At 33.0% G+C, this 13,640-nt stretch overlaps 1 protein-coding gene across 2 annotated transcripts in view; it reads right to left on the bottom strand.

Annotated features, from left to right (window-relative positions):
• Positions 1-1,232: 1,232 nt before the first annotated feature.
• Positions 1,233-13,640, bottom strand: part of SLC35F5 (solute carrier family 35 member F5) — a 36,031-nt gene continuing 23,623 nt past the window's right edge. For both annotated transcript variants that reach the window (XM_017664258.3, XM_017664259.3), the window contains 4 exons: positions 10,184-10,274; positions 4,833-4,987; positions 4,303-4,396; positions 1,233-2,077 (listed from right to left, as the gene is read on the bottom strand). In XM_017664258.3, the coding sequence (XP_017519747.1) occupies positions 4,321-4,396; positions 4,833-4,987; positions 10,184-10,274 (322 nt within the window). In that variant the 3' untranslated portion in view covers positions 1,233-2,077; positions 4,303-4,320. The remainder of the gene's footprint in view (positions 2,078-4,302; positions 4,397-4,832; positions 4,988-10,183; positions 10,275-13,640) is intronic.

Here is a 13,640-nt window from a genome sequence, read left to right as displayed (position 1 = left end):
GAAAGGTACAGAAAGGAAGTCCTCAACTGCTCTCACCATGGCTACAGTATTTGAATGCAAAAATAATTCCGATAAATGAAACCTGAGAGAAAACAATAGGTGGGTGAGAAAAGCAGCAGTAATTCATACCTTCAGTTAACCTATTTAATGGTGCACCTTCTAAATAGGTTGTTCTTTGATTAAAAATCAGCAGCCTTGTGAAGACCTCCTCAACATCTATCCAGCATGTTAACTAAGGTTTACTACTGTCAGCATCCTGAGTGAAAACACGTGACCTACATGACGTGAACACAAAGCACATGAACAACCAAAACACTCTTATGTTCAATCTGTTTTTTAGCCATTTTTACAGAATAATTTAAAATTTGAATTGCACCTCCATTATTTCAACTGCTTTACCCAGTAAATTGCCGAAGGTTCTGGTAAACTGTCAAACAGCAAAAAACAACAGAAAGTAGAGATATCTAGGATATTTAGTTGATAAACAACAAAAATTAGTCTTTGAGTAATCAAAATGTTACATCATTAAGTTCTTTGTAAAAGAAAATTACTTAGAAGTCCACATTCTTTACGTGTTTTTATCTTGTGTCAGGCTATCAAAATTAGTATTACTTTCAGCTTAACAAGAATTTTGGGTGGCACCAAACAGAACAGCTTTTTTAACTTAATATTATAAACAAACAATCTTTTAATATAGTACAAGAGTTCTTGGGACAAGCAGAAAAATAGCTAAATTTCATTTTAGACTCATGGTAACACCAAAGTTTTTTAAGAAGGTAGGATGAATTGAAGCTAAATACTCCATAGAGAATTTTTAAAAACCAGATTTGTTAAGAAATTTTGAAGAGAAATTAAACTATTCTTACAAAACTTGACAAGGAAATGGGTTCTGATTAATCAAAAGCCTGGATGAACCTGAGGCCTATGTCCACCCACTGACATCTACAGTGAATAGAGTTCAGGAGTATTTGTACAATAAGTACATGTAAGACCTCAGTTTACAAGTTGCAATTAGAAAAATTTTATGTTTAGTTTAAGCTTGATAGAGGAAAAATTCAAATGTAATTTTTAAGGCAGAATTTCTTGACCTTCCTTCTTTGGTGTCATAATCACTAAAACTTTATTTAGGAAAACTGTAATTATTTAAAGAAGAGGAATCCAGTCTAGAGTAATTTGGCATATTTATGTATTAAAAAAATCAGAAACCAATCAATAGATCTATAACACACAAATACATATATATAAACATTTTATTTTAATAATACTCTTTGTCACTTCAATTTAAATCATTCCATTATGAAAACGTCTTAATTGAAGAGAGAGTATTTCTTCAAAACTCTAATTAAGCAGAGCTTTATCAATTAAATTTACAGCAATACAGCCTTTAGAAATACATAATTCTTCATTTTACAATACTTCCCCTTTAAAAATTTATCATAGTTTGTCACAGATTTAAAATACAAGGCACCTAATGCTATGAAAGAATAACACAGTATATGTAGTGTAAGTGAACCAGATATTTTCCCAAATAATCTTTTTAAAGTCTCACTAAATTTGCATGAACATAGTTAGTGCATAAATTAAACATTTGTTCTATGTTATTTGCAATATTCAATAAAACTCAAAAATATAATCCATACCTATTATAGGCAGCTTATTTTAGCATTTTACATGTAAGAAACACTGATTTATATACTTAAATGATTTCTTGAAAACATTTTCATAATATAGTCCAGCATTTAACAAATAATATGTGAAAATAAAATCTCCAGAACATTAGGTTTTTATTCCTTGATTAGTTTAAATTATTTCATAAGCTGAATTCCTTGAGATGTGTAAGGCAGGTTGGTCCTTTACATAGACTGCAGACTGGAAATTCCTTCAACTCTAGTGATTATGTACACAGCTACATAACAAAGTATTTCATTATGAAAATGAAGAAAACAGATACGAGGAAAATATATTTTAAAGTTTCAAAGAACTGAAACTGTTTTTTTTTCAGACTAGGCACTGAAACATTTCTCTATAAAAACTTGCCAGAGATTGTCTCTCCGCTCTATAATGTTCCATCATCAAGCTAAAAACAAAAACAAACACAAAATCAGATTACAATTGTCATAGCTTTAATTTTCTAAAGTTCATGTTTTAAAAAATTATCTCAGCATTGAAATATACATCAAACCCAGTATATATATTTAATAACTGTATACTTGAATTTGATGTGAGTACTAGAACTCATGAATGTCAAAAGCTGACATCCAATACTATTTCAAGATCATATAATAATAGTTGCATTCATGGTATATTCCACTACTACCCCTGCTGAAACAAAGACTCCTGCCCACCCTGTCCTACTTCACTCTCTCATAGTTCATCTTCTTCAGTCTTTATTATCTTCCCTTTATCTCACTTCTAAAAAAAGTACCAAATCCTTGCCTGGGTGGGAGTGGGTATGAGTGTGAGTAAGGGAATAGTGTATAGCCCAGTGGGGAGGCAAAATGCATATACTACAACTTTAATCATTTTTATTATGTAAAAAATTTAAAGATGGCAAATAAATACATAGTTAGTTCTGCTCTGTCCCCAAACCCTCTGTAAAAAGACAATAAAGGGACTTTTTTTGTAAAGGAATAAACCACATGAACAAAGAGAAGAGCAGAAACAAGAAAAAAGCAGCTAACTCTTAGCTAGCAGTGAGAAATACAACCAGATAGCTCTATAAGGAGGGGTGAAGAAACAATAAAAACGGGAAGATTGATACAAAGTTTACAGAAACAGCAGTTATACACTCAGATGCCCTCCCTTCACTTTTCAGAGCTGGTTAAGTTCCTTTTTCCCCCAAAGCTTTGACGTTTACTCCCTGAAAGGGGTAGTAACAGAGGATCTCTGGAGTGGGAAAATTTCAGGCACAATCCTACATGGCTCAGGTAAATGCAACATTTATGTAGCCCAGAACAAAGTAAACACTCATTATACATTTGTCCAAAATTATGCAATGTCTATACTGGGATGGCAAGGAGGTAGGAATGATACAGGATTGGAAAGCAGGCACATAGGGTGGTGAGGGAAGAGGGGGAAACTAGGAATTAATCTATCCTCATCTACCACAGTGGGAAACCCAGCTGAAGATGCCTAAACCCAGGAAGTCAAGAAATAGAAGTGTAAGCACAGTACTTAGAGATAGGGAGGAAAATATCAGAACAAATGGCTAAGAGTTTAGAGGGATTCGTCACAGTGGAAACAGAATGAAAGCAGGTTGGAAGTGCAGGGAAGGGGCCAACTGCATTGTACAAAAAGTCTTCAACTCTTTGAACAATGTGCATGTACAACCATCATAGCAGTAAAAACTAGAATAAAAAATGACCAAAGGAAAATACAAAACCAAGACAATTAGCCTTGGGCTAGAGGTGATTTTATCATGCAGATAATAAAACTTAAGCTTCAAAGCCAATGAAAGTGCAAGGAGTTGACAGGAGTTGTTCCTGTGAAGAGGGGAAGCCCAGTTACAATTAGGAAACATTTCAATTGCCCAAAGTTGTCTCAGAAGAAAGGGACCTGAATCTCCAGCAGTTCAGTAATTTATTGTTATCTCTCATTCTAAATAAATACATCATCACTTTGTACATGCTAAAGATATATGTTGGATGTATTTCATGCATTCATTCAGTGAAACACAAAATATCATGTATTCTTTTGTCATGTCAGAAGTATAAAAGATAATACTTCTTAAAATTAGAAAAAATTGATAAATATTCTTGAAATATTCTTAAGTGAAAAAGCAGTCAGTGAATTAGGATATACATTGTGCCAGTCATGGACAATACACACACATCCATAAAGAAGAGGCCATATATATACCACAGCAATACATCTTTTCTTACTTTTATACTCACTTTATATTTTTATACCTTTCTAAAGTATATCATTAAGTAAAACAATGGTCCTTGGCATGAATAAAATTAATAGTTAAAACTTGGGATCACTTAATTTGAGTCAGGCACTTATGTACTTTAAACTTATCAAACAGTTAATACTTCTAACATTTTATGAGGGAGGATCCATTGTACTCCTATTTCACAAGTAAGAAAACACTAACAGAAAGGTTAGAACCTTGCATAAAGGTTGCACAGCTAGTACATGAAGAAGTTGGAACTTGAACCCAAAAGTTTGACTCCAGAGTTTGACTCCCTCAGCCTTTAGGCTGTGTTGCCTATCAAACAACTAATTATGGAAAATCAGTTATGTATTTGAGCATTACAGAAATTATCCTTATTCAACACTAATGCCAACTAACATACAAACCTGGACTACAGACAACAGCTAATTAGCTCCATCTTCCTGAGAAACACCATGCATAGGAATGAGACTCTCACATTGCTCACTGTCTTCTGGAACCCTTAAAAAAAGGCAACAGTTAAGGAGTTAAAGAAAGCTTTGAGTGATTTGAAAATTATCTGTTTCACTGGCTCTTCGAAGCTGAGAGGTCAAAACTCTCTTAAAAAGAAATTGAAAAAGAAAATTTGAGGCAATGTTATGTCATTATAAATTTTGTTCAAGCCAATTAAGTTAGTTTTCTACACTTAAATTCTTCATTGTAAAGCAATAGCACTTTGGTTTTACCTGTGAATCAGAACATTTTTAAAGTAGTTGTGAACAAACTATCTTATCACCCAGAGTCTGAAGAGTTTATTTTATCTGGCATAATACATATATAAGTTATAATCTTTCAATAATTCTTAACAAAATCTCTAAAAGCTAGGCTAGTGTGATATGATTCCTAGCTTATTTAGCAAATATTATTTTTTAAAAATTTATATTGGCAATAAACCTACCTCTGAATTCGATGTTTTCTGCATATAAAGGCAAAAATTCTTCTGATTCCCACCATCACAGGATCCCAATTATTATAATGGCACAGGAGAGTTGCAATAAAAAATGAAAAAAATACAGGAATAGCGCCTGCAAAAAATAACCAAGAAAACTGCACCTAAAAATAAAAATAAAAACCCCACAGTTATCATTAAGGCAGTTTTCCTCTTTAATGTAAGTTTCCCATTTGTGAAAACTTGTAGGAATAAATTAAAATACCAGAAAGATAGTACTTAAGCATTGGAAATATATTATTAAGTATATTATTATTAAATATAAGTATTCAAGACTTATGTGATTCACTTAAGTTACCAACAAAAATACTGATCTGCTGCAAAACTGCCTAAGGAAAGCCAGGAGGCATGCTTTTCTTTTATTACACATAGTATGTATGAGAGCAGAACTATGAAACTTTAAGCTTTCGTCTCACACAACATGTTGGCCATTTCTCCTCTACTGATTACTGCCTATTTTCAAGCTGATCCATACCTTTCAGTTTCTGAAGTTATTTTTAAAAACTCACATTTTAAGAACAGTATGATCAGCTGTGATGTTACTATGCATGGCTATTTTCTGAAGATTACTAAAAACAGATTAAAACTCTACAGTGCAACTTTTATAAGCCTTTTATTACTAATTTGTAACAAATTCTAATCCTGACTCTTTAAACTAAGTTGGTTACCTAGTAACAATTGAAAAATATTCAAAAGGAAATCACAACTAAGTAAAATAAAGACTACAAAGAAGAATGCTTTTACTAAGAAATGTGAGCTGGAGAAGAGCTCTCAGCCATCACCAGGTCTGACCTTCTAATCCATAATTTTATCAAGAGTAAGATACCATAAAGTTACCAAAAAAAACATTTTTCCCTTTCACTAGTTTACCTTTGCCATCTAGATCCAACTAAGGATTAAAAACACTTGTCAAAGAAGCTCCCACTGCATGACCACTGGGACTTGGCTGCAACACACTGATGGTTTGCTTTCAAGAGAGTGATGAAAATAGCAACTCCTATCTTTAAAACAGAGAAAATCTGTGCTTGCCTTAGGTTTTTTTTTTTTTATTAAAGGTTTGTAATCACAAGCAAAGAAAAACCCTCTATGTAACAGCTAAAAAATTCCACAATTCATGTTTTAAGCTTATCTTTTGGTCCTTGTCAGGAGTTCCGTATGTTTACGTAGATCATTTAAGAACAAGAAAGCAGGTTTCTACATGCCATCTAGAATGTTACTGCCTTTTGACTTTAAATCTTGTTGGCTTTAATTAAGTCTGCAAAGAATGAAATTACATTTCTGAGCTAGGGTTATACTTTCATCATTTCTGATATTTCACATAGTAGAACCTCAAAAGGGTTCTCACTTTTCTCCCTTTATTTTTAGTGATAGAAATCCTTTTTCATGACTCAGCCCCAAAACAAACCAAAGATGGTTACATTAGAACAGTAGCAAAGGCAGCTTATTAATGGCACATTTAAAAAATTTTGTTGGTAACTTGAAACTCCAAATGTTTTTAAAGGCCTGGAAATTTAAAAATTACCAGGTTCTCAAGCTAATGTGGCTTAATTGACTGTGCACCATTAGAGTTAACATTACTTGTTTATATCCAAGGACAGGGAGTTAAGGGCAGGAGAACTAGAGGAAGAGGAGAGACTGGAAGAGGATGATGCCTTCCTGACTTGGCTAGAGGGCCAGTCCTTGACAGGAGTTGGAAGAAATGTCTGTCTTGGACTCCTCTCCCCTCTGACTTATCTCCCTGTGCCCAGGGTCTACCTTTGCCACAACACTCACTCCCCTGCTCCCTCCGATTCCAAAGTTCTCTCCTTTAGTGTCTGACAACTGCTCCTCGCATCTGATTACAGTCATGGGGTAGAGAGGGCTAGCTGAATCATGCAGTTAATTGTGTTGTGCTTTAATTTGCATGTATGCAGTTAATTGTGTCATACTTTAATTTCCAGGCTTTAAAAACTTTTGGACCATGATGTGCAGATTTTTATTTAAATACTGAAACTTCGTTGTATTATAGTTTTTGAATTGACGGTGAAATGTATCCTTTATTTTTCTTCAGACTAAAAAAAGTGGTTTTAGAGGGCTGCCATCTAACAAAGTAATTTCACCTTAGACTTGTAGAGCCCTAGCTTATGTAACTGCCTACTTGAGAAATAAATCTGTACCCATCATGACTCTGGTACCAACAAAAGAAGAGGTTTCCTATCAGTGCAGATGCAAGAGGAGTAATCCTAGTGGTGATTTTAACTTTTGCAAACATTGTTGAGGTTTCCTGATCATACTCTGAGCAGTGAGGTTATACTAGAAGTAGTGCTTCTAAAAATAATATCATTACTTGCTAAGCATAAATAGGCCCAAAGAGTGTCAGTTTTAGAAACTGGTTTCTAAACAGCCCCAGTCATGGTGCTTATGTTACCTGCCTGGCTCTACAGGAGGCTGTTTTCTGGCATGGGACCTTGACATGAAAAATGCTGACTGGGACATTTTTCTTCCTGTATTTCTACATTAGATTTGGGTGTTTCAGACTGTAAAAGTCTTTGGGACATGACAGTAATGTGACTGCAGTAATTTTATTGGAAGTAACTGTACCAAAATTCACCTGGGTTTCCTCCCATTATTGGATCCTACTCCAAGGAAGTATTTGGTAAACCTAAATGGATAACCTGTGTGCTACAGATTTATTACAGAACAACATTCTGTGTTTGGTCTACATAAAAAATAGTTTGCTGGGTATCTCCTGCCCAGGTTAGTCTTGGTTACCATACAAAATATTTTTAAATGTTCTCTGCATGAAAATGTATGTTGTATTTTTAAACTTTTAGGGGCTTTATCTATTTTTCTAAGTCAGTTAACTGTACTGTTTGAAAAAGTATTTTGCATCTATTTTTGTAACTTCATCAGAAAAGAATCACAGGCAAGATTCCCTCTGGTGCAAAACATATGCTATTCCATATCATAGCACCATTAGTCAGAGTAAAGGGGTTTTGTGAGAATAATGCTCCTATGAGGGACTCACATGAAACACAAGAATAATCACTGACAACTTTTAACACATACATCCTGCTTATATGGTGCGCGCGCACACACACACACACACACACACACACACACACACACACACACACACACACACACACACACACACACACACACACACACACACACAGAGGCTGAGTAACCATAAGAACACCCAGGAAAGAGCAGAAGGCAAGAGAAACTAAAAAGCTTCCACACTGTTATCAAATTAGTGGTGTAATATTCTTGGAATATTTGCCAGGATAATTAATAATCTAGAGAAATTATGATGCATTTTAATGACCCAAGACCAGAAAAGTATGACAAACTTATGACTGATGAGAGTTTAAAATGTAGAGTTGATACAATGATTTCATGAGTATTCAACCAACTATATTTTATAACTGAATGAAAGCAAACTTTATAAAGATAGGTAAAACACTAGATGACTTTTAAAGCCCACTTTTAACAGTGCAGTTATTTGTGTGCTGCCAAACAAAAAACTTCTAATTTGATTTCCAACAAGCTATGAAGAGAATTTTTTAAGATGAAGACACTATTAGCGAAGAAAATTTCCTACATAGACAAAAAATTGTGTAATTGCTGAATATAAATCTGAATATAATGGTAGATGCTTTCTATTATATAAAATATCAATTATAAATAGGCTAAAATAATTTGTTTTAAGCACAATAATGTTGATAAATGCTAAAATTTCAGAAACTATATATAAATATGGTTGTGTACTATAATTAAAAACTCCCATGCAAGTAGGTTTCTCCTATCATGTTTCTGTGACAGCTCTAAGGTACACCCTGCTCCCTTCTCTAGACGGCATCTTCCTACCCTATCCCCACCAAAGGCCCAGCCTACTCATTTAGCTAGCCGCTTAGTTCTAGATGTGAAGACTGGTTGTGTTTTTCTAATAAATTACACATACACGTATTTTCCCTTTTCTTGTGTTTTGCCTTCACCTTAAAATTTTTGCGAACAAATCACACATTTATTAAACTAGATCCCTTGTGACAGCTCCTAAAATTAACTCAATTTTACTTTTTCAAATTTGCAAAAGCTATTTTCAAAATATCAGTCCAGCAAAGTACATTTACACAGCAGGCTATCAAAATCATCCAATAAGCAGCATTTCCCAGTTTTACTAGAATAATTTTAATTGACAGTCAAGATTATGACCCTGAGATGTAGAAGGACCTGGATATTATTTAAAACTATAAAGAATCTAATGATGTATAGTATTAGTGTTACATATATTTTACAATATTTGCACTGTTTGAAAAGTGCATGGTATATGACATAATTCTCAATTAAGGAAAAGATCTCCATTTTTAATCATGACAAATAAATAAGAGTTTACTGGACCATAAGACAAAATTAAATATTAGCACAGAATCGTTTTTTAAATCCATCTTTTAAAACCTACCAGAGAATATTTTCTAAATATTCTCACAAACTGCACAAAGACTTAAAAAGCTTTAAAAATCTGATTATAACTTCTACACATCATAAGCCTTTGGATTTTCAAGTATTTCCTCTTCAAATTTTATTAAACTAACCTCACCCCACCACCACCACACACACAATTTTTTACTTAATAGATTTAAAAGCTTACAAATATTCAACTAAGTGATAAGTGACTACCCTACATCTTCAGCATTAGGCAATGGCACACCTCTTTTCTCTGCTACCCCTGGGAGTACTGAAGAAACTTCTCCCTTTGGCTGCTGGGAAGGACACTCCAGATCCTCTTTACTGTCTAGTTATCATTACCAATATTTATTGCAAGAATCCCTGAATTCAGCCATAACTTTAGAGAAAAGCCTGTGCCCTAAGTCCCAATGGAAATGAGCGTTTGCCGAGAAACACTACTTGTGCGGCTCACATATAGTCTATAAGTATTCGCATAGTGTTAGGCAATCTTTGTAGTTTATCTTAGAAATCAAAACACTACTATTTATATGATAAAATATATCCCCTATTCCATACCACCGACTTACCAAAAGACATCTGGAACAAGATAATTTCCAAAACTGGGGAACTGCATATAAAGATACTACTCTTAACTAAGAAATTAAGAAAAAAGTTGAAAAGCTAAAAAAGCAAGATATCCAATCCTTTGACACTTTCTTTATCTCTATATAGTAAAGCACCTCAGGAGAAAAAAGTATCAAGTGTTATTCATGGTCAGATCCTTTACAATTTATTCACATCCCTTATTAACTTTCATTACATCTGTTTTAGTAATATACCTAAAATATCTAATAAATAGTTTGCCTTACCTTTTGCATACACATGTCAGCTATTATGGACAGAGGTATTGTAAGACTTAGTGCAAGTGTGCCTATCAATGATGAGGTAAGGAAGCAGCCCCTAAAAAGGAAAAAAAGAAAACAGGCATTTCTATATTGAAAAAGTAAATGAACCAAAGGAAAAAAGACTGATCAAAGACTATCCTACAATATAGGTATGAAAAATCAGGAGCAAAAAAAAAACTTAGGATGGACTCAGACATAAATAATAAAGTTACAAGGATGACTCAAAGTTTATCTTCAAACACTAAAATTCCAAATATACTGGTGCAAAAATTTTAAAATACTTCAAGCTATTTTCAAGATCTGCTTACAGATACTTACTCTGAATGTACAGCTTTATATTTCATTAACATTTTTCTATAAAACTATCAGAAAAGTTCATATAGTTTGGTGATGATACTTAGCTAGCAAAGCAAACTTTATTAAAATTGAAGTACAATACCTCACACAATGTACACTTTTAAGAAAGTGATAAGCCAACATGTGAGTCTGCCAACAAAGCAAAAACTATCTCACCCTCATGAAAACTAAAATTAGTCCTCAGATGTGTGTTGCTCTTTTGGTAGCTAGTATTGAAAAGAAAGAGCTAAGTATTTTTTAAGGATATTTCCTGTAGCTTTTCATTTTTCTAGGAATCATCCTAACCAACATGTAAGTTCTTCATTTTATTTTCACCTTGAACTTCCAATCTTGGTATCAAATTCTGAAATATCAATCTGCATATAATTTTGTTTAGTTGAAGGAAATGATTCAGGAAGGCAAGCATTTATACCAACCAGATAAGCCATTTATAAAGACTACTAACGTGGGTGTTAAAGAAGAAAATGAGTTATAGGCCAAGATAAAACTATAATGTGTATAATTAGGACTACAGACCCCTGGAAATTATAGGCTAGTAAATTCTACTTCAGTATTTGTTAGAATTAATAATGCTGTCCTGCAATAAGAGAGACTATCTCTTGACAAAGTGTCACTCAAAGTATTCGACAGAGGCTGGACAATCAGTCCACTAAGGATGACGCAAGTAACAAGAACGCAAGTACTAGTGGTTTCCACTTCTCATGAACAACTCTGTGAAAAGAGGGTTCAGGGGTCAAATATTTTTTTTTTCAATACAGCATATGTTCTTAGAGACTTATAATACAAAGTACAATTACAAAAAGTCTGAGACGAAGTATTTTAAAAACCTGTTTGATTTAACAGCTTTTCCCAATTAGTTGATAGCTAAATCCTATTTTCATGTATTAGCATTTCAGAGATATGCTCCAGGAAATGCTGAGACAGAGGACTGGACTCTATCTTCTAACATTTGTACTATTAGTACAGTATATGGACTGAACAGTGCACTTAAAAATTTTTTAAATAAGCAACAAGTGACAAGTACACTTGTTTAATGTGCAAAAAAAATTCACTACTGCACTTTTAAATCTGTAGTTTACTACTCAGCACTTGATTAAATATACTGAAGTTCACTGTTCTATTTATGCTTAAACATACAATAACCTTGCTTCCCTAAAAAGAATCATCAAAGATTATGATTTCTGATTTAAATTTTTATTTTTTTATGATTTAAAAAGATAAAAAATATATAGAGATATACTTTTTATCTTGGTTTTGTTACCAACAACACCTAGCATTTAAGGGATATGTTTGTTTCATTATTGATTCACTTACTGCTACTAAGTTGTCACCATAAGTACTCTTAAAACGCTTGAGTGTAGAAGTATATCTGAAAAATAAACCTTCTTGAAGTATTGAAAAATCTACACTAGGTAAGGATGAACACAGCTTTGTCTCCTAATGTATGACTTTGAGTGTCCAATTTAATTACTCCACAATAAACACTAATACACACAGTTGAGAATACAAACTGTGTTCCCTCTGTGGAGAAGGACTTTACAATTCTCTGTCAAAATCTAAAGTCCACACGTTGAACTCAGCATTTATCCTATAATACCCTTACACATATATGCAAAGACATATATAAGGATATTCAGTGCTGTATTATTTGCAAAGCAAAAGACTGGAAGCCTAAAATGTTTCTCAATAGGACTGGTATGTAATAAGGGCTTAGAACATAGTGGATCAGAAGTGACTCAGGCTTTTAAAAAATTGATTGAATCGAAGTGTGGATACGTAAAAATTTACAAGGCAATTTGTGTGGAAAAAAGATATGGAACAATATCCATAGTATGCTCCTGCTTGTGTATTAAAAATAAAACAAACTGGGGGGAAATTAAGAGATTGTTAACACACCTCTATATGTACAGAAAATTTTGTAAAAGGTTTAGCAGTTAATGGTAGTTGCCTCTAGGAAAAGGAATGGAAATATGGTATAAAGGGAGATAGATTTCCTTTTCATTGTAAACTCTTTTGTACATATTTATTCTTGTAATTTTAAAAACATCAAATAAAAAGAGAATAAAATATTCCAAACATGTTATTCACTATTACTTTAAGTACAAAATTTTCCAAGGGAGCAAACTCAAAAAGCTTGCATAACAGACTACATGTCACAGCTTATGTTTGATCATCCCCAAAGTCTACAGTAAATTCTAGTGAACATACTGAAACTTTTGCATGTTTATTAAACATATTCCTAGTGTTCAATAAAGATGAGCACTAATATTTGTAGGGGGTACAGTCCATGTTTATTATGAGTCTCAATGTAATAACAATGTAATAAGGACCATACTAAACCTTTCTCTAGCATAATACCTGAAGAAGATGTGAATTATTTATTTCAAATATGGACAAACTCCTTGCTTTGACACTTCTAATTTAAACTAAACCTAGAGAACTAGAGAATATAAATGTATTGAAATACAGTAAGTGCATGATTATTTAAAATATATGGTTCATTGGATTGAACCATATGAAACTGTAGTAAAAAATGGCTGAAGAACAATAATTCCTCATAGTTCAACTAAGTTCAATCAAAACACCTGCAGTAAGTAGTTCTATCTGCCCAGAACTAAATCAAGAGGAAAGATAAATAATAAAAGTGATAAGAAAAGAGTGTATGACATATTGTAATATATAAAATAAAATATGTAAGTTTTTGGTTAAAAAATTTTTTTATTAAAAAAATTACCTAAAATACTTAATGAAAGATAGAAAAATGAGTCACTTAATGGATTCTGATATCAAAGAGTTTTAGATCAGCAAAGGTTAAGTATATAAATTCTACAATAAATCTTTAAGTACTAAATGAAAGGAAGCAAGTGTGGAAGACATCAAGAAAACAGAGATATTTTCTTAACTGGAGAGGGAACAGAAGTATTGGCAGAGCATTAAGGAAGACTACATGGAAATGGATATTTTTGTTGCAGTTTTGCAAGGAAAAACTAGTCACTAGCCTTAATTGGCATACAATAAAACTAATTTAGTAGTTTAAGTACAACTTGTGTTTCATTTTAAGTTC

The sequence above is a fragment of the Manis javanica genome, chromosome 7 (assembly GCF_040802235.1).
Source record: "Manis javanica isolate MJ-LG chromosome 7, MJ_LKY, whole genome shotgun sequence".
NCBI lineage: Eukaryota > Metazoa > Chordata > Mammalia > Pholidota > Manidae > Manis > Manis javanica.
Note: the sequence above shows the minus strand (reverse complement) of the source record. Positions and strands in the feature narration are given on the sequence as shown.